Source organism: Akebia trifoliata, chromosome 1, assembly GCF_017979445.1.
Source record: "Akebia trifoliata isolate Shusen 1 chromosome 1, ASM1797944v1, whole genome shotgun sequence".
NCBI classification, from domain to species: domain Eukaryota; kingdom Viridiplantae; phylum Streptophyta; class Magnoliopsida; order Ranunculales; family Lardizabalaceae; genus Akebia; species Akebia trifoliata.
This window is the reverse complement of record NC_141375.1, coordinates 17,217,484-17,239,793: the sequence shown is the minus strand read 5'-3', so window position 1 is coordinate 17,239,793 and position 22,310 is coordinate 17,217,484. Positions and strand designations below refer to the sequence as shown.

The 22,310-nt window shown below is 34.9% G+C and overlaps 2 protein-coding genes and 1 pseudogene across 3 annotated transcripts in view; 1 reads left to right on the top strand and 2 right to left on the bottom strand.

Annotated features, from left to right (window-relative positions):
- The first annotated feature begins 8,635 nt into the window (after positions 1-8,635).
- LOC147410790 (cytomegalovirus UL139 protein) overlaps positions 8,636-22,310 on the top strand; it is a 63,704-nt gene continuing 50,029 nt past the window's right edge. Inside the window, exons 1-3 of the mRNA XM_086440177.1 lie at positions 8,636-8,799; positions 8,878-9,064; positions 9,133-9,295. Of these exons, the coding sequence (XP_086296303.1) occupies positions 8,961-9,064; positions 9,133-9,295 (267 nt within the window). The 5' untranslated portion in view covers positions 8,636-8,799; positions 8,878-8,960. The remainder of the gene's footprint in view (positions 8,800-8,877; positions 9,065-9,132; positions 9,296-22,310) is intronic.
- On the bottom strand, positions 11,825-20,218 carry LOC147410795 (WEB family protein At5g55860-like). Its single transcript, XM_086440165.1, is given in 5 exon segments — positions 11,825-12,492; positions 12,495-13,428; positions 13,431-13,922; positions 20,006-20,151; positions 20,154-20,218. Coding segments are annotated over 5 exon segments (1,953 nt in total). The 5' UTR covers positions 20,182-20,218; the 3' UTR covers positions 11,825-12,139.
- The window catches only part of LOC147410793 (WEB family protein At5g55860 pseudogene), a 21,320-nt pseudogene continuing 19,331 nt past the window's right edge, over positions 20,322-22,310 (bottom strand). The window contains exon 4 of the transcript XR_015178828.1: positions 20,322-20,334. The product of XR_015178828.1 is annotated as a WEB family protein At5g55860 pseudogene (transcript). The remainder of the gene's footprint in view (positions 20,335-22,310) is intronic.

Genomic DNA, 22,310 nt, shown 5'->3' with positions numbered 1-22,310 from the left:
CGATTATTTATCTTGATTTTTGTACCTATTTCTCCATATTAAGGTAATAATCATGTTAAGCCTCAAAACACTATGTTGCATATTAATTAGGCTTAATTATATATAAATAAATTCATTTATTAGATGAATCTAATTACGTGTGTTTCTTGTGCAGAAAATCAACAATTTGGAATCAAAATCTCAAGACAAAAACATTTGGGCCCACTTTGGAATGCCCTAATCCTTAACTCATATTCTCCTCTTTTGTCTTTTTGTGCAAAGAAAAGTAGAAGCTACTTTTAGACTCTTCTACACACATTTTTCTCTATAAATAGAGCCTTCATTTCTAGAGAAAGGGTCCCATCTTTGTTCTCTTATCCAAGACTCCTTTAACCTAAGGTTCTTAGCCTATTTTCTTATTTTTTGTATTTTAATTTTCTAGTTATTTTCTTTTGGCTAAATAGTCTTGTAAGAAGTAGAAGAAGAAGAAGTTGTAAGTTTCTCCATGAAATGAAGAAAAGTTATTTCATCTCTTATCTTCCCTCTCTTGCAATGAAATTAGGCTAAGTTCCCCTCCATTGGAGAGTAAAAAATCCTAGAGCAAGTTCTTCTGTTATTTCTAATTTCATGCCTTTTTTATATTTAAAATGCTTATGAGTTCTCTTTAAGTTTCTGACACCTTTTATTCTTAATATAGATATTTTATGCTTAGATTAGATTAAGATAAAGTATGCTTAAACTAGATAATTGATAGTAGGAAGTTTTCAAAAAATTCTATTTTGTTTATGTTCCCTTATTTCATTTCATTTGCAAAACTTTCCGATCTAAGGAGCTAACACCAAGCCCTTACGATTGAGTTATAAAAAGACTAGAAACTAGGAATTGCTCATCAACATGTTTTAGGTAGATCCACCTCCAATGGTGTTTTAATTTCATAAGTTTACTTACTTTTAATTTCATTTACTTTAGTTTATTTTCTAGCAATTTTACATTTTCTTATAAGTTCAAAAATACAAAGAAAAACAATTTTAATTTCTTTTAGTTAATTTGAATTTTATCTTTTTAGCTTAACTCTATTCCTCATTTCTCTTGAGTTCGATCCCCTACTTGCCCCACAAAAGATTATTATTAACTTCGGTGGGAAGAACAACGATAGTCTCATCAGGGGGTAACACTGAAATTGATAATCCATATTTGATGGGGTTACAAGGTTATCATTGTACCTAAGCTCAATCGTCCATCGTCTAGCTAGGGTTGTAAATCCGGTCAGTTAGAACAAACGTCAATATCGAGTCAACAGTCAGAAATGATCTCAGAATTTCTCAAAATTACACAGTTATTTCCTGAAGATCATGGTGCATCAGTCTTGCCGGTTGTAAGCATGTCCAAAGTCCTCAATCTGTAACCAAGCTCGTGGTGGGTACTTGTCTTGAATTTTCACAAGTCATGTGGGCTAGCCTGAGTCCAATTTTTTTTATCAATCCATCAATGTCATGTTTTCTTTAGATCGAGTCTATTCTTTCCTTGTTGAGTCGAGTTAGTTTGTCGAGTCTATAGAGGTGCTTGTCTCCCCCATCTGAATTTGATTGGATAAAGGAAATTTATGAATACCTCGAGCGCATTAACGGATTAACTAATAATCTGAATTCAATGATAGATTTCTCTCTTGAATAAGAAGATAAGGGTTGGGCTCAACTTTTAATCGAGAAAGCAATGGTCATTGACCTTAGAACATAAAATAATTTCTAAAGATATTCAAATAGAAACCCTCATATCCCTAGAGGAACACGAGGGGATGATAATGAATTTACTGAGAAATTTCGAAATACTTGTTTGTGTGGTCTGATGAGGATATGTTAGGTGCAAGCTTGGGTGTTGTTCAACACGGAATAGATACTCGTCTATATCGATTGAATCAAATAAGATGTTAGAAAATATATTAACGATATCCCCACTACATCTCGAGTTGAAAAGTTCATTTAAGCACATGTTATTAGTCGATATAGTGATACCTTTTGAGCTGATCTCTGATAATGGGCCATACTTCAAAACTTAGGTCATTACTTCGTGTTCAAAGTTCATGATTCGACATCACAAATCATCTCCCCACATTCTCAAACCAATGGAAAGGTTGAAACAGTCAATAAAAAAAATCTCAAGATAATCATCAAGAAAATGTATTAATCGCACCAGGATCCGTCAGAGAAGTTACCATTCACACAATGGGCATATCAGTCTTCCATTGGAGTTATTCCCTACTCTCTAGAATATGATATAGAAAAAGTTTTACTAGTTGAAAGAGAAATCCCATATCTTAAGGTATTGATGGAAAGTCAATTATTATAAATAAATTGCGTTTGTAATCGGTACGAAGAACTAAACTCGATTGAAGAAAAACAACCTAGAATTTTGTACCAACTGTGAACTTATCATAAAAGAATCACTCACACGTTTGACAAAAATCAAAGTTTGCCACTTACAAGTCAATGATTTGACCATCAGACTTCAAAGAAAATTGAGCACTTATCGTCGACCATAGGATGAAGTTTGAACCCAATTAAAGAGATTCATTCAGAAAATACTACCTGAAAAAAAAATGTCAAATTTCAAGATCATGATAGAATTGAACTACCAAAGTCAACCAACCTTGACCAAATCAAGTGGTACTATATTTATGGAGGTCATCTTTGGCTAAATCAATTTTCCTGCTACCCAGTTCAATATCTCCTTTCTCGGCCCTTTGTAGCCTTTTCAAAAAAATAAATAAATAAATATTTTTTCTTTCTCAACCCGATCACCTAACCCAAGGGAGGGAAAATTCGAACTACGTTTTGGTCTGATCCCAAAATTCTGGGGTACGTAGGCAACTTGAGAAGTTACTTCAGACCCGACCACATCAAAATGAAAAAATAGATTCTCCTAAAAAAAATCCAAAAAAAGAAATATTGTCAAAGTGGGGAAGAAAATTCAAAAAAAAAAAATTTAAAGAAATGTCACATAAGGGGTATTTGGGTTTTTGAGCCTCAAAATTCCTTTCTTTTTATACCCAGACCTAAGCTTACCCATAAAAGTCTTCTTAAGTACCGTGCGAAAAGTCAATGAAGATAGCAAAGCATGATCAGACAGTAATTCCTGAAGATTCAAAAAAGGGAAGAAAAAGAAAAATGGGACCTGCTAAGTTGAAAACCCAAAAGGGCAACTTAGGCAAAAATTAAGTCAAGCTCGCAAGGTTGAAAATCCGAAAGGACGGTCTTGGCAACAATTAGAGCAGAGAAAAAAAAAGCCTGCTAGGTTGAAAACCTGAAAATGAGACTTAGGCAAAAATTAAGTCAAACTCGTAAGGTCAAAAATCTGAAATGACGGTCTTGACAACAATCAGAAAAAAAAAAAAAAAAAAAAGCTCGCAAGATTGAAAATCTGAAAAGACTATCTAGGCAAAAGCTAGAGCATGCTCGCTAGTTTGAAAACCTGAAAGGGCAATCTAAGCAAAAGTTAGAGTAACAAAGAAAAATAGAAGAAAATCTCCATATAATTGAAAAGCTAAAAGGTATTTCGAGCCGAAACATCTGAAGTCTGAATAATCAAGTTCCACACCCAGCTTAAACCAAGTAAAGACTCAGAAGTCACGAGCATCGTCTATGATTGATCTGAAAATTTTCTACTTCTCCAAGTGAACTAAGAGGGAAAATGGTGGATTCTACAATGAATCTTGAAAAGAAATATTTTGTTTTCTTAAGCCTGACTCAAAATCTTCAATATAAAAAGTTGAAATTAATAGTTGAATCTTTATTGCGCTTGTGGTAATCAAATATTTCAAGCCTTCATACAAGGGGCATTTTCTTTCTTCTCTAATATGTAGTTTCCCCCTTATTAAGGGTATTTTTTTATAATAAAAAAAATTTATGTTCAATTATCTCCGGTACAATGTTTTCTATCAAACTAAGGGCATTTTGTTCTTAAGCCTGATCAATGTTAATCCTAACAGATAATGAGAATCCCTAATTTAAGGTTACCCTCTTGATAGCATTTTTTTGAAAACCCTTGAGATTAAAAAGAAGTTAAAATTCATAAAATTTTGAAAGACTCGAGGTTCAAACAAAAGCGTTTCTGATCTCACATTTGGTTGTGTCCAGAGATTAACTCATTACCCTATTACCTAGAATAAGAGATAAGACATTCTTTCTTTCCCAGATTTATTCTTTCCCAGATTTATTCATTCCCAGATTCAATCACTTTTTTCCAAATTCATTTTCAATCATTTTTTCCTAAATTCATTTCTTCATTCCCAGTTTTACTTAGCCAGATGCCGCCGAGGGTTTTCTCGGAATTATGCTCAGATACCGCCGAGGGTTTCTCAGAATTATGCTCAGATTCCGCCGAGAATTTTCTCGGAATTATGATCAGATGCCACCAAGGGTTTCTCGGAATTATGCTCAAATACCGCCGAGGATTTTCTCGGAATTATGCTCAAATACCGCCGAGGATTTTCTCGGAATTATGCTCAGATATCGCCAAGGGTTTCTTGGAATTATACTCAGCCAGTTACCGTTGAGGGCTTTCTCGGATTATGCTCAGCCAGTTGCCGCCGAGGGTTTGCTCGAATTATGCTCAGCCAGATGTCGCTGCCATCAAGGGTTTTCTCAGATTATGCTCAGCCAATTGCCACCAAGGGCTTTCTCGGATTTTGCTCAGATTTTACTTAGATAGTTCATTACTCTTTCACCCTGAGTATGTAGAGTAGGATTCCTAAAAAATTAATTCATTACTCTTTCACCCTGAGTATGTAGAGTAGAACTCTTTCACCCTGAGTATGTAGAGTAGGATTCCTAAAAAATTAATTCATTACTCTTTCACCCTGAGTAGGTAGAGTAGAACTCCCAGAAAAATAGTTCATTACTCTTTCACCCCGAGTAGGTAGAGTAAAACTTCCAGAAAAAATAATTCATTACTCTTGCACCCCGAGTATGTAGAGTATAACTCCAAAAAAAAAAGTTCATTACTCTTTCACCCCGAGTAGGTAGAGTAGGATTCTAAAAATAAATTTCATTACTCTTTCACCTAGGGTAGGTAGAGTAAGACATTCAAATTTTGCTCAGATTATGCTCACTTTTACTCATATTATACTCAGTTTATGCTCAGATTTTATTCAGATTATACTCAGTTTTTGTTCAATTTTTACTCAGTTTCACACAGTACACACACTCACACTTGCACTTTTTAGTCAAGGAGAATTCTCTAAAATTCTAGGATCTGACGCCGTCAGTGAGAGCTTGCGCTTGAGGACCTGACAACTTTTAATTTGAGAAGAGTTTTATGCTCAAGGATCCGAACGCCTCGACGAATTGCTAAATCAGGCTACAAAATGAACTGTCACTAGCTTTGGCATTCAGATATCGCACTATCTACCGAAATAGATTTACTATCTAGTTTGCTTCAACCATCTGCCAAAGAGGGGCATCTGTAAACACCCCACTTTTGCATTCACCTGATTACTCAACTCGTCAACCCGATCGCGACGATTCCCAATGATGGATGATTATTCCATTGTTTTATTTGTTACTAGATATGTTTCAAAAATTCAGATGAGGTATCTCAAACTAATAAAATTGTAGAAACCACGCTACGCTAGGAAAATATAACTCTAGAAACATATAAATCATCATCTTACAGATAAAAACAAGCTTCACAGTAAAAATCACTAAAAAATTATCAAATTACCAAAATACCCATAATCTAAAAACATCCCTAGAGCCTACATTATGCTTAGGAAAATCTTTTCAAACACATAAAATAATAAATCGAAACCAAATAAATCATTTCGCCAATTTTCACAAAATTTGACAAAATTACGAAAATGCCCCTCACAAAGTTCATGACCATTTCGCATAAATTTTTTTATAAATGATACAAACCAATATTCCCATTGAATTTCTTACGAAAAATTGATTCCAAAACATCTTGAAACATTGAAAAATGACTTAAAACGTAAAAAATCCTCTCCGAGGGTAAAACGATAATTTTACACTTTTAATAATTAAAAATTATAAAATTAATAATTAAAATATTAACTAATGTAAAGTGAAATCCTAATTAAAATTAAAGTCAATCAAGTAAGAATAAAGTCAAAATCCTAAAATCTAGTCAATTAAGTGAGACTTAAGTCAAAACCCTGAATTAAAGTCAATCAAGTAAGACTTAAGTCAGAATCCTAAAATTTAGTCAATCAAGTGAGACTTAAGTCAAAATCCTAATCAATCAAATAATATCAAAGTCAATCCCTAGCCCTAATAGAATTCTAATTAAACTCTAAAACTACTTAATAAAATTCTAATTAAACTCTAAAATTATCTAAAAGAAACATAATCTAACTCTAACTCTATCTAAAAAGCTCTTAAAAAAATCTATAAATAGGGGTCTCTACAGCCTATTTTGTATCAAAAAATAAATCTTAAGAAAAATAGGTCAAAAAGCTTCTTTAGCCTCCCATAAACCCTAATTTTGAAGTCCCAACTCCTTACCTAACATCCATACCCCAACTTTGGCTCAACAAACACCTAGAAATCCTTTAAAAATATCTAGAAATTCATAAACAAATCAGAAATATTCAGATGTAAGAAGGAGGTACTTCGCCTTAGAGGTCTTAAGTGAATCCAATGACAGAACGAAGCGAGGAGTACTGTACAAGGAGCTGTTCTATGAGATCTGAGGGAACAAAATCGTTGTATTCGAAAAATGTGACTATTTTTATTTTTTATTATTATTTAGGTCTTTTTAGCAATGTAGTTTATTTGGGAATTAGTAGAGACCGGTGTTTGCCGAGCGGTGTTGGTGCCTAGCACCTTCCAACCCTGTAATATGATCCTCGGATTCAGTATTTTTTAGTAGATTAGTTGTTTATTTATCTGTTTCGAGTCAATGTTCAGTTCCTAGACCGTAATAATTAGGTGGCGACTCTCAAACTTCAAAGTTAAAAGCAGATCCGCACACCCCGCAGATCGATGGCGCTTTCACCTGTGCTCACACCTAACCCGACCTTAGGCATGAAATGCTCTACCCAAGCCCAACTCAAGTCGGGTTGGCTCATTCCTCATTAATATTAGATACTTTAGTAATGATACTGACTTATACAAAAATAAGTCGTATATAAAAAAAAAATCTAAATTTTACAATTAATTGTCCTAAAATATATTTCAAAATTCACATATATGAAATTATAAGCAAATGTTAAGATAAAGATGATGATGATTAATTGACGTTCAAAATGTGAATTTTGAATGTAAAAGAAAAAAGACATTTAAAGATATTTTTAAATTATAATCATATTAAGTTCAGGTTTAGGCAATCCGATGTCTATGCTTGAACCCAACCCGGTTTCATTTGGTCAAAATATTTTTGTGCCCAAACCCTAATTAATTGTACGTAGGGGTGGTAATCTTAACACGACCCGCAAACACGACACAAAATAAGTGGGTTTGGGTCATAATAGTGTTAACTCGTCTAACACGATTATTTAATGGGTTGGGTTCAGGTTAGGGGCATCAACCTGCTTAACCATTTTGACAAGTTTTGTTATTTTGTTATCAATGTGTAGTTTTAAATATATATCAACAATTATTGAAGTTACCTATTTTTTTACAAGAATTTCCTAGAATTTTTTTAATAATACATTTTGTTTTTTTAATTCTATAAAATATAGAGAGTGTTTTAAGATATTTTTAAAATAAATAATGGTTAAGTTTTTAGTTTGAATGAGAAAAAATATTTTCCTTACTAAGCTATTATATATATATATATATATATATATATATATATATATATATATATATATATATATATATATATATATAAAATATAGTTTTTCATTTACATCTAAAGGCATGTAGTGTTTGATTCCTAATACGGTGATCCATGTGGGCAAACTAACCCTTACTAAGTAAGGCTAGTATATCTATGCGATAATGAAATACACTTTTCTTAGCCAATAATATTAATATTAATATTAATAATAATGAAAAATATTCTCATTGCTAAATTAGTAAGGAAATTTTGTTGACTACATCACCTTATTGCATCCAAAAACATGATATGATGACACATCGTTGTCGAGGAAAAAATTTTATAAAGTTTGAAAAAAAAAATTCAAAAGAAAATTATTTTTACCATTAAACTTAATTTATAGTTGTATGACTTTATTTTTAATTAAGGTATTTTATTTTTAGTGGTGGAAATGTAACTTGTTCTTTCCAATAAAGATTGGAATTTTATCAAAAAGGTTATATATGGGGTTGGGTCAGGTACACCTTTTTATAAATGGATTAGGTTTAAGTTTGGTAAATTTTCATAATACCTTACCTCAACACGAAATGACCCAACCCATTACCACTGCTAATTGTGCGCAAACCCAACCCGAGGTCGGGCTGAGCCCATCGGGTTCGGGTTTGGCCTGCCCAACTTCCAGCTATAGTTTTAGAACGTCATTTTTACCATTTGTCAAATATATGGTTTTCTATCCATAGCCACGTCAGCACAGGTTTTACCCAGTGTTGAAGTGTGTCAGTTTAGCATTTTCCTTTCCCAAAAGATTTTTGCCAAATCTCGAGGAATGATGCTCCATTCCACGATATTATATTGTGACGTCTCCGCTGTACTTTCCCGCCAAAAGTAGTCAAAACAAAACAAAAAGAAAAAAGGTTGATTACCATCACAGCTTTTATTCTCTCTTTCCATCTCTTGCTAATAACAATGGCGCTTCCATCTGCTTTCCAAGAAAGGCTTCAACAAATGGAAGAAACCAGAAATCAAAGGCTATCTCTCCTCCAGGTTCCCCAACATTAATCAATCACATCTTTCAACCCTAATTTCAATCATTTTTTGTTCTTCATTCACCGAAAATTGTAGGCCGAGAAAGAACTTCAAACCAAGAAATCTCAGATCTTATCATCGAAGCTTTCCAACATCAGATCCATGAGCAACGTTGTCTAATGCTTGAGCACAAGAATGCAGCATTGAGCTTCAAGATTTTAGCTCACAAGTCCGAAATCGAGGGCATCGAGACCAAATATCAGAACTCTGCCCAACAATTTAGGTAAAACATTTGCACGTTTATTATAGATCGCTGGTTAATTGATCTTTTTATTTTATTGGAAGGTTTAGGGTTTGGAAGAGTGAAATGGAGGAGCTTGAGGAGTGTGAGAAGGAGAAGGAGAGGTTTTATGAGATGAAGAGATTGGAAATGAAGGAGTTCAAGGAGCGAGTAGAGAGGCGTGTTTTCGAGTCTTTAGGACAATTACAGGAAAAGAGGAAAAGCGTAGAAGAGGTAACAAAAATACTCTTCTCTAGCTCAAATTATTCAGAGAGGTGCTTTGGATTGAATGTCTGTGGTTTTTATTTGGCTCATTAGAACCTTTGCATATGGAAATTTTGATTGTTTTTTATAAGAACAGAACTGAAGCAGAATAGATTGTTCTGTGTAAGGAATTCAACCAGAAATTCCTAACCTGTGAGAAACAAAAATAGAGAAAGACACACAATCACACGCATCTTGATCTCAATAATCAATTCTTTAGATGATCAAATCTGCTTCCCCACATCGATTATTCTTTGAATTTCAGAGAGACAGATTTAGGGTACAGAGAGAATCAACCTAACATGAGAGAACTTGGAAATTTTTGTTACGAAGAAAAGTTGTTGTTGTTGTAATTTTTGGAGAGACAAGCCCTAATGATTCAACATTCGGGGTTCTTTTTTTTTTTTTTTAGTTTGGAGTTTGTGGGAGAAGGAGACTAGCGTGGCAAGTGGCTGATGTGACTATAAAACTCGAGATATGTTTTGCTAAAATCCAATGGTCATAGGACTAGTTCGTATATTTCTCTCCCACGAACGACCGTGGGAGAGCCGGACTCTTAAATCATTTAAAATAATCTCATCCAAGAAGATTCAAGTCAAGGGGCATATCATCAATTTAAAAATAAAAAGGTATCTTTAATATTGACTAAATCTTGGGATTTCTAAAGAGTTGTGATAATTTAACTAGCCGCGTGGCAAATTCAATCGACTACCCTGATATGACAAGTTAGAGAACCGTACATCTATGCTCCTCCGGATACACAGTTCCCTAACTTGTCATGTCAAGTAGTCAATTGAGTTTGGGATAGTCAAATTATCACAATTCATTTATAAAGTAAGGGAATTTTTTTTTTCCTTCTAGTGGGTATCCCCACCCTTTGGGTGACACTAATTCCACAATCATTGTCCCCTTGGAAATTCCTACACACAACTAGTTGAGTTGAAGATCCTGAGTCGGGGGTCAATTGGATCTTGGAGGGTGGCTCCAAGGAATTCATTGCTTCGTGTTGTTTCAAATATTTGACCTACCCTTCATGAGGAGCTTATCAAGGCTCGGCTTTCCACTAAGCAAACCCCTTGAGGTTATAAGGGTAATTTCCATTATTATGATGAAACCATGGGGTATCTCTAAAATTCACTAGAATAAGGATATTTGTTAGGTTTACAGTTCACTACCGAACCTAGTAAAATAGGTTACAACTTCTTATATGCTTACTAGGGCTGCAACTTGGGCTGGTTGGCCCGAACTCAACTCGTGCTCAACCCAATTGATGGGTGAGCATGGGCTGAGTTATGTAAAAGATGAGTTAAGCCTGTGTTGGAATATCTCAATCGGACCTCCATTCGGGTTGAAGGCTCAAGCAACTCGAACCGGTGTTATATACTAATATATAAATATTTTTATATTTAAATTTTTTTTAAAATTATTTCTTCCTACATATATTTGTAGTAAGGAATATATCTTTATGGGTTGGCATCCTATCACTCCTAAGAATGACTAATGAAAAAAACACATGATCCCAACCCTTTAAACGTAAAATCCAATGGTTGAGATTTATAAGTATCTTGGTAATACAAATCTTGATGAAACTTATCCGAAGGATAAACCTCAATCATTGCATTTTGCATTTGAAGAGTTGGGATCATACGTTTTTTTCTTGAGTCATTCTTAGGAGTCAAGGGATCTTGACCTCTGCATGTATACTTTTCTTTCAATTTGAGTTTATTTATTTATGAGTGGTGATAACCTGACTCCCCCATGTGACACACCCCTAGTCAAGGGAGGCGATGAGTATGTCATGTGGAGGAGTCAGATTATCACGACTCTTTATTTATATGTTGTATTTCTTTTTCAAGATATAAATTTTGTTTCAAATTGAAATTAGAGTTGTTCAATGAGCCCAACCCACTACCAAAAATTACCTAACTTGAACTAACCTGACCTCAACCCAATTTTAGAACTTCAAGCCCGACCTCAACCCAATTTCAGAACTTCAAGATCGGGTTAAGATTGGGTTAATGAGCTCAAAAGATTTAGCAGCTAACATCTTTCCTTCTTTGGTAGACATATTAAAATTTATTGAAGAAAAAGATGAGACATATCAAAGAAATAGGAAACAAACTCAAAAATTAACAGTAGCAATATATATTTAATCTCATCTAAAGAAAACATTCACAAAGAACATTTCCGTAAATTATTTAAGCATCTCACTTTAAAAAGCACCAAAAAAAAAAAAAAAAAAAAAATCTCATGGAGCAAGATCTTCCCTTAAAACAAGTCAATTATTTCCATCCCCACAAAATCCTTTATCAAGAAGCATGGATTTTGATCTGCCAGTTTTGAAATACAGATTTTACGGACATAGGAAAATATCAAAAGATACAAAGAGAGAGAAAAGGAAACCAAATTGCATGAACAAAAGAACAACAGATTGGCAAATGATTTCACTACTAAATTTACATAAATAGTAGTCAGTCACTGTGGTTATACACCTGGCAATAACCACCCAAACATCCACATATATTGTTTTCATCACAAAGTGGGTGGAGCCCCACTTGAAACTCTTCCAATAAGGGTCCCTATTGCAATGTTGCAGAGATGTTATCTCAAATTTTAAGCTGTTAGAAGAAACCCATCACAAAAAATCATCTAACATTGAACTTCAAATTTAGTCTCCTTATTTCACCTCACAAAAGTGATTCTACTGCTCTCACATATACACAACCAACCAAGCCATAAATATTGTCTTTGTTTTTTCTTTCTTTCTTTCACCATTCACAAAATGTGCACAACAGTACTTTAGAAAGACAACACTCACATTCCCATGGGTTTCTCGCCAGGGAGGTAAGACAGAGACCCACCTTCAACCTGATTCTTCTTCCTATGAAAGATGCCACTGAGATTGGGCAAAAGTGCCTTTTTTGACCCAGATGTTTTCTCCAACTTACGAGTGCCGCTAGTCTTCTCTGCTTGGATCTGCTTTTGAGCTGTAGCATGACGTGGCGATGACTCCGAAGACATCTCCGCCTCCGCCAGGATTCGAGCTGCAGTTTCAGCTGCCCTTTTTTGCTCCCTTTCACGCCACCTCCGGAGTTCTCCCTCTACGGCCCTCTTGGCTGCTTCTGCCATATCTGCCCTCTTCAAAGCCTCCTCTGTCGCTGACTTATCTCCTCGATTTCCTTCCAACTTGTCTCCAACTTCCTATGTGCTTCATTTTCACTTGCCTTCACAGCTTCCACTTGAGCCTTTGCTGCTGCTACTTTCATCTCAGCTAAATTATCACATTCCTCGGCTTTCCTATTTAAAGATTCTAACTCCTCTGTTGAGATTGTGATCTTAGCACCGGACTCCGATGTTGAAGCTCGGGTTGCGCTTGTTCTTTCCGACAAAACCTTGATCTGCTCAAGGACTTGGGCCTCTGCAGCTTTTGCTTCTTCAGCCTCTTTTAGGGCAACCCGTAGCTTCTTCTCTGCTTCTTCAAGGGTAATCCTCATTGCTTTGGCTTCTTCCTTCAACGTTTCTGCATTTTTCGTCATCTCTTCTGCTTCCCGCCTTGCATTTTCGGATTCCGATGATAACTGCTGAAGTGTCGCGACCAGCTCATCAGAAGCACTTCTCACTTCTGATTCTTCTACAAGAGCTGCCTCAAGCTCACCCTTGCTTTTTTGGAGCTTGAGATGCAGATTCCCAGCAACAGATTCAGTTTCTGATTCTTTCTCCTTTAGTTCGGAATGCTCTTTCTTCACACTCTCTAACTCCAGCTTAAGAGACTCTACAAGGCTTCCAAGAAAGCTCTCTTCTTCCACAACTTTGTGCAACGTTTCTTTTGCGTCGTCAAGCTCTGAAGTCACAGTTCGGACAGAATCCAAATCAGAAGCCCTAGCAATATCCATCTCCTTCTGCAAACCCTCAATCTCAGCTGTTGTTTCAGCCAGCTTGGCCTCGAGATTCACAGTTAGCTCAGGATCAAATTCACTTTTAAAAGATGCCAATTTCTTCCCCGCTTCTTCCAAAGCAGCTCTATAGGACTGCCGCTGAACATCTTTTTCGGATAGAATCTTTCCTTGTTCTTGCTGTGCTTGCACAAAGGCAAGCTTCTGTCCACAATTGATTCCTCGGAAACCGCAATCTCCTTCGAGATCTCCACAACCCTCTCTGAGTTAACCTCGGCTAAGTGCTTGGCTTCATCTGCTTCTTGTAAGGCAGCAGCTTTTGCTTCCAACGATGCCTTGAAATCCTGACGGATATTCCTGAGTTCTTGTTTTGCAGCATTAAGCTCAGCAAGTGAAGCTGTATACTGTTCTCTTGCATTATCTAACTCTTGTTTCCAAGCACCGCCTAATTCTGTGGGGTTGCTAGAGTTTGTTTCTTCGTGTTTCTTAGCTTGAGTTTTAGCGGCTTCTGTTGCCTTAATTGCTGATTCCTTGGATTCATTTATTATTCTGAGCTTGGAGTTCAGATCCTCTACTGTTCTTTTAGCCTTCTCAAGTTCATTAAGTGCTTGGATCTTGGTAGTTTCAGCATTCTTCAGCTGATCCTTAAACTTGTTCAGTTCTTTTTGAGCCAAGTGAAGCTGTGTCTCCTTGGCCAACACTCTCTGTAACAAAGGAAGAAGAAATTGTAATAACCGGTTTTGCATAATTGATGGAAACTTTACAGAAATCATAGATAAATGTAACTTAATCTATAGAGGTTCACAATCTCATCATGGATGGCTTCTCTCCAAAATTCTGCATCGGAAGAGGATAAGGCTTCTTCTAGAAGAAGATGGGTCTCCTTCTAACATAGAAGTGACAAAATCTGAGCCAAAGTCCTTAAAAACTCTAGCTCTTTTACTTCTTGGTTCTATGTTGGAATAAATATTTTCAGTTATTCTAAGCATAGGTAACTCTGGATGTAAATTTCCCTCAATCCTAGAACCCCCACTAATTCTTAATATAAAAGAAAATTTATCTTCAAAAAATTCTACATCGATAGATCCTATTATAACATTATTAGAAATATCTAAAAATCTATAAGCTCTGTTGTTAATTGCATATCTTATAAAAACACACTCAGAAGCTCTACTTCCAAGTTTTGGCCTCTTGGGATCATATTCTAAAAGTCTTAGTCAAGTCAAAAGCATCACTTTTGTGTTTCATTAAATAAACATAGGTAAATTTAGAACAATCACTATAAACGTAATGAAGTATCTTTCACCTCCTCGAATTAAGATACCTTCAAGCACACAAATATCAGAATGAATTAATTCTAATAATTGAGAATTTCTTTGAACAGATTTATGAGAGGATCTGCTTATTTTTGCTTGACAAGATTCACATTTTTCAAAAGTGACATTATTTTAAAAAGGTATTATGCCTAGGGAGGGAGCACAAGTTACTAACATATTTCTTATTAATGTGGCAAAGTCTAGCATGCCAAACATTTATTGAAGACAGAGTAAATAGAAGAACTAGAAGCTTTATTAGGATTTTCTAAATTCAATTTAAACATACCATCACAAGCATACCCTTTTCCTAAAAAAGTTCCATTTCTAGTTATTACATATTGATCATCCCCTATGTTTTGCTGAAATCCGGCTTTGTTTAGAAGGAAGCCTGAAACCAAATGGAACTAAAGAAAAATATAAACCTAGGTTAGTAGCAAAATATTTCAAACAAAGAGAAAACGTTGATTTCTTTGGTACTGATTCACCTGTGTCTAGAATAACGTCCATTAGAGTATTAACAGCTATTGCTGCAATTCATAATTTGATAATACATCAAATACTGTTAAAACAACCTTTTTAAATGGTAATCTAGAAGAAGAAATTTACATGGATCAACCTGAAGGATTTATTAATCCTGATCAAGAACATTAGGTATGCAAATTGATGAAATCGTTAATACGCTTTAAAACGGGCACCGAAACAATGGCATGAAAATTTTGACTAAGTAGTTATTTCTAATGGTTTTCGAATAAATGAAAGTGATAAATGCATGTCTATGATAATAGAATATGTGTAATGACATGTTTATATATTGACGATATTTTAATTTTTGGTTCTAGTTTAGAATTGGTTAAGGAAACCAAGAATCTATTATCCAATAACTTTGACATGAAAGACCTAGGTAAGGTTAATGTAATTTTGGGTATTAAAGTAATTAGAATTGTTAACAGAATCTCATTAGATCAATCTCATTATATTGAAAATATATTGAAGAAATATAAATACTTTGACTGTAAACCTGTATGTACACCTTTTGATCCTAGTGTTAGATTATCCTAATGATGGTGATAGTTTGAATAAACAAGAATATGCTAGTATTATGGCGGTCTTAGATATGCAACAGATTGTACTAGACCTGATATTGCCTATGCAGTAGTAGTACTTTGCAGGTTTACCAGTAATCCAAGTTCAAAACATTGGAATGCCTTAAGTAGAATAATGAAATATTTGAAAAGAATTATTAACTTAGGCATTCACTATCAAAAGTTTCCCGTTGTTCTTGAAGGATTCAGCGATGCTAATTGGAATATTGTTTCAGAAGACTCTAAGGCCACTAGTGGATATGTGTTCAGTATTAGTTGAGTAGTTTCTTGGAAGTCCAAGAAACAAACAATTATAGCTCAGTCTACAATGGAGTCTGAACTAATAGCATTGGCTTCAGCTAGTGAGGAAGCAAGTTGGCTTTGTAGACTTTTGTCTCACATACCTATCTGGGATAGGCCTGTTCTTGTTGTCCTAATTCATCGTGATAGTACAGCCGCAATTGGGAGAGTACATAACCATTATTCCAATGGTAAATCGTGACAAATTCTTCAAAACAACAGTACTATAAGAGAATTGTTATCAAATGGTACTATTAACATAGATTTTGTAAGATCTAGAGATAATCTCATAGACCCCTTGACTAAAGGATTAGCAAGGGAAATGTGTGGAATACATATACAGAAATGGAACAGAAGCCCGTTTGAGTCACCTATGATGGATACCCTACCTAGAGACTGGAGATTCCAAGAACTAGGTTCAAAGGAAAAGTTATATCTTCTTGCCCATTCCTATACAAAAAAATGCATGATATGTTGAAGCAAAAAGGAAGGTCGAGTTTATAAATACTCTTAATAAGGTTTAGAGCTTACTTTTTTAAGTGGAGTGATTAGCTACAAAGAGCACTCTCATCTATATAAGAATGAATGTGAGGCCACATACTATGAGAATATAGGGCCAATTCTCTAACATACTTATGAATACTGGGATAAAAGCACATGGCCGGAACATGCTAGCTTGTAAGGTTCACACCAGTCAGAATTGTGTGTGAAGTGTATTCTTATATAGGCAAAACTATTGAGTTCAAGACATAATCACCCAGTTTCTTATATTTTGAATATATCTTCACTATGTGAAAGTTTAAATTTATAGACACTTTCATTTAAGCATGATTCTGTTGATTTTGTCTGGAATTTTTTTTTTTTTTTTTGTACATTAAAATAAGTGCGGGATTGTTGGTTTTTAATTCAAAAAAAAAAAAAAAATTGTGTACTACCTTGATTTTTGAAAAAGTAAAAGTCTTTTGTACTTTTTGTGAATAAATTTCTATTTTGAAATTGAATTTTCCCACTTTTGGGTTTTAGTCTCAGTTAGATTTTGAATCTTTGTGGTTTTCCTACTTTGAGTTTTAGTCTCACATGGATTAGGAAGAAAACTTGAATCAAATATTTAAAGGATTTTTTGGAAGTTGGGTTGGGCCCCACGGGGCACCCAAGCTTTTCCTCCTAAGGGGGGAATTCTCCTACATCGCGTCAACGCAAATTAAAACACACACACGAGCGCACCGAGTTGAGTTAGGTTAGCTATGCGGTGTGGTGTGTGCGGGTGAGTTCCTCTTATAATGACTAACGTTATTTTTATTTGAAATTTTGTTTCTTCAAAACTTAGTGTTCGTTTTTAAAATCAAAACAGTATTTTTAATTGTTCGTGACTCTTCAGTTACACCATTTTGTCTTCTTTTAAAAAACCTTAACAAAACCCATATTTTTTATATTGGTTTTTCTCATATTATCCCCTTCTCTCTTTTATACTTAAATCTGAGTAAGCTTAACGTGGTATTAATCAGAACCCTCAATTCGAAGCATCGAGTCGCGTGGTTAACAGAAGTTTAACTGGGCTATTGTATCCTGGGGGTGTAGTGTCAAAATTTTGCCTGCTAAGTTTGCAGAGGTGCAAAACACCTTAAAGAAAGCGATTTAGTATGTGCTTCATCCTGATTCAAATCGAGATTTTTTGTGTATTCTTATTTTTCAGTAACAACAATTTTAAAGTGTAATCGTCTCATTTCAGGAGTATGTAATACATCTTTTAGAAGCATTGTTCTTCCTGAAGTAAACCTTATCTCGACTTCCCCAATACCAAGTACCTTAGTAGAATGAGAATCCCCCAACAACACATTTTTGTCATCAAAAGGAAAATAATTCTTGAACTAGTTTCTATCATAGCAAACATGCCTAGATGCTCCAGTACCTGCCCACCATCCTTCGGAACCATTCATCATATTTATTTTTGATATCATGGCCACAAAAAATTCTTTAGTCACATTGGTCTGAAGAACAAATTTGCGAGTACAACAGTTCCAAGCAAAATGCCCCGGTTTGTTGCAAGAAAAACAAACAATCAAATTATTATCTTTGTCATGCCTCAAAAGAGGTTTCTTGGAGGGATATTGGTTTTTGTTTTGCTGTTGTGATGGCTTTGGATATTGGGTTCAATTTTTCTTCATGTTCTTATTTGGCTTAAAATGAACCTTGCTCTTATTATCATAAACATGGTTTATTCTTGCCGAAGAAAAATTTTCTTCCTTCTGATCTTTTAGTCAAGCCTCTTCTTCTATACAAAGTCGAACTATCTAACTTTCCATAGAAAATTCCTAGGATTTATGACAAAGGGAAATTTTCTAAATTCTTCCAAGATGACAATTTATCTACCAAATCAGCTACTTGAAACTGTTTATCAATTTTCATGCCCTCATTTAAAATTTCATGAACAATTTTCTGCAAATCATGGGATTGGGAAATTATGGATTTATCATCTACCATCTGGAATTTAAGATATGTACCTATAACATACTTTTCATATCCAACCTCTTATGTGTCATATTTTTTCTGTAACGCTTCCCAAACTTCTCTTGCAGATTCAAGGGCAGCATAGTAGTCATAGATATCATCCACAAGGTCATTAAGTATATGATTTTTGCAAAGAAAATTGGCTCTTCCCATATACGAATTGCGAAGGTTTTCCTGGTTCATGTTCTTCTTCTCAAATTGGATCATCTTTAAGTACGAAAACTACTTTCATAGTTGTAAGATAGAAGAACATCTTATGTTTCCATCCTTTAAAGTGCATTCAACGGATCAAAATGATTTATTGATGCTTTCAGACGGAGCAGAAGTGTTTGTTTCTATATTTTCCATGGATAATTGGTTGAGATGATTACACCTTAAAATTGTTATTGCTGGAAAATAAAAATACACAAAAAAATTCGATTTAAACCAGAATAAGACAAACAAAGTTGCTTTCTTTAAGGTGTTTCACGCCTCTACAAACTTAGCAGGTAGATTTTGGACACTACACCCCCAAGATACAACAGTCCAGTCAAACCTCTGTTAACCACGTAACTCACTGCTTCGAATTAAGAGTTCTGATTCACACCACGTTAATCTTGCCTAGATTTAAGTATAAAAAAGATAAGAAAGAGATAAAAAATCTGAGTTCTATTAAGATTTTTTAAAGAAGATAAAATGGTGTAACTGAAGAGTCACGGATAGTTAAAAATACTATTTTAATTTGAAAAATGGACACAAGGTTTTAAAGAGATAAATCTGAAATAAAAATAATGTTAAGACATTAGAAAAGGAACCCACCCGCTCGCACGCACGCACACACTACATCGCCTGACTCGACTCAGCTCGGAACGCGCACATGTGTGTGTGTTTAATTTGAGTTGACTCGATGTAGGAGAGTTCCCCCCCTTGGGGGGAAAAACTTAGGTACCCCTTGGGGTCCAACCCAAGTTCCAAAAAATCTTTTTAAAAACTAAATTCAAGTTCTCTTCCTAATCCACGTGAGACTAAAACTCAAAGGAAGAAAACCAAAGACAAAGACTCAAATTTTAGTAAAACTAAAACCCAAAGGAGGAAAAATTCAAATTCAACATAAAATTTTATTCACAAAAAGACAAAAAACTTACTTTTTCAAAAATCAAGGTAGCACAACATTTTTTATATATTAAAAACTCAACAAAATTCTATCAAATCAAATAACAACGTAGGGAGATACAAGTGACCAGTTTAGAGTGGTGGAAAAAGAAGAAACTTCCACCAGTTTTATGAAAATCCAGAGACCCCATATTTAGAACTTTGAGAATTTCATGGGAATTTATAATGGGTTTCAATTATTTGGCATGAAACATGAGAAATGTCTCTAATGTTATCTGGATAATCCAAAAAAGGGTTTTATCCAGCCCTTTCCATATCTACTGTCAACAAAATTAGATTTGATACGCATTCCTCAATCTATGATTATAAAAGAAGGAATCCGTTATATGTTTCTACTAAGGATGATACCAATTTAATCACAGGTTCTACAATATAGATGCTAATAATAAAAATAAGTTTATAAATCCAGTTACTTGCTATCAGAAATACCTCTGTAGGAAGAAGTTTTGATTTTTTAATGATGGGTTTCTCCCCTGAGCCTGAGAAGGCTGCTTCACCGAATAAGCTGACAGCAGCTTTGACAGATTCAAATGGTGCTCTGGTATCTATCTCCCCCACCTCCAACCTTGGAGAATTGTAGAATTTTGACGAGCTTTTACACCCATACTTATGTTCCTTTCCTTTTCTGTCTTTTCCAAAGTACACCTGTTGAGATGGGTTCAAAAGAATACTATATTGAGTAGTTGTAGAAGAGAAAGAAAGAAAGAAAGGAAAAAAAAAGATAACTATTTGCATATAAAACACATTAATCGCAACCCCTATATGTACAAGCTAACTTAGTTTATCATTATGGAACAGATATTGGGTGTTTGGACGGATGAACATGTTGTCCACAACAAGGATGAGAGAGGGGCCTTCATAAGATTTGTGTTTTCTTTTAAAGAAAATCCAAAATTACAGGGGTATAGCTACTACTCCTTGGCCCTTATTCACTAATTATAGCAACAATTGCACTAACCCTATTGGATACCAGAGAAAATTTTCCAGTTTTCTACATATTGAACTAATAAATTTCAGCGGGTTAAGGATACCAGTTTAGAATTGGACAAAGATATGATGAATCATGAAGATAGATAAAAAAAGGAAGGGATGAGTTATCAGTGAATCTGTTCTCATTCTGAACCCGGTGAAAAATGTGTCAGGGAAGATACCAAAGAGCAACATAGCAAAGATAAAGTTAAATACGGCTTGTTTACATGAAATGGAAAAATATTAAATCTGTTCAAGGATCTATTATGCTCCTAAAATCTTGAACTTTTGACCAGAAGGAGAGTCGAGAACGGATAATAAAATTTTAAAATTTAGACGACAGAAATGAGGAAGGTTATTGATGCATTACACCGGAACAACAATCACAGTCTAGATTTGGTACATTACAGGAGTGTGGATGACATTGAGATAGACACAGAACATGGACATGATGATGTCATATTTAAAATAAAAAGATATAAGAAACAATTATCAAGAACAAGACTTGGGGAAATTCCTGCCTTCACAGATAGTATGCAGCATTTGTAGAGCTTCCACCAACCACAATCGTGCAGCATCATAAAATTTTAACAGACATGGAAAAAAGGAGGGGGGGGGGGGGAAGAAATAAATATTATGAAAACGATCAAAATTTGTTTACAAAGGTGTAATTATTAATTGTCAACTGAACAAATGATATCAGTAACAAGTGATAATTGTCCTTAAGGGTCTTCCAAGAGAACCTTAAAACATTCAAACATGGCAACAGTTCCATGTACTGGTGTACTCAAAGAGTCACCCAGCCAACCTTCTACTGCCTAGGCAGGCTAATCATCAAGCAGTTGTGTACACAGTGAAAAGCAAGGCATTACGGCACTAGGCTTGGCAGTGCATGCAACTTAATATGTTGCGTACTCTACATATTAGCAAAACAGCTGTAATCTTTGGTTTAATTACATAAATAGCTCAAATACTTCATTTCGACCGTTTTCTCACTTTCAATCACATTGGCAGCCTGAAGCATTCATGTCTAGAGCCTTAAGGACAGCTCTTGCTGGTCTTTTTTCTTCTATTAATTCCCTTTTTTTTCTTTTCTAAAAGGAGATATTCTATGCGGTGCATGCAAGTGATGCAACTCAATATGTTGTGTACTCTACATATTAGCAAGAGTCTTATAATCTTTCATGTAGTTTATTTCAACCATTTTTTCTCACTTCCAATCGTGTTGGAAGTCTTAAGGCATTCACCTCTTAAGCCCTAAGGTAAGCTGCTCCTAGACCTTTCATCACTAAGTGAAAATTTTCATTGAAACCAAAAACGACGGCATAAAAGGAGGTCGAGGAATCCTACGTAGAAATTACAAGAATCCCAAGGATGGGATTTTGGGATTTGGCACTTGAACTTTTTATATAAAAAGTATTTGAAAAGAATGTATGTTCTTCATCTTATTCTTATAACTCACCACTTCTTTTCCTGAAAAGGCGTTGTCATTCTGGAGTTGAATGAGTACTTGAGGAGGAATCTTCTTTTTATATTTGGGAAGGACTAAGAAGCTTATAAACAGTCCCTCCACTATAACTTTCCCTTTCACATGTTCTTCCTTTATTTATGGGAGGAAGCGTGTGCACAGAAACAACCTCTCTCTGTGTTTCTTTTCTTGTTTACTTTTTTGAGTGAAACTATGCACCTCTATCACTAGTTATTCTTCTTCTTTTTAATTTCAAGGAGGTGTGGGGGGTTTGGGACCTGATCAATGAGTTCTAAG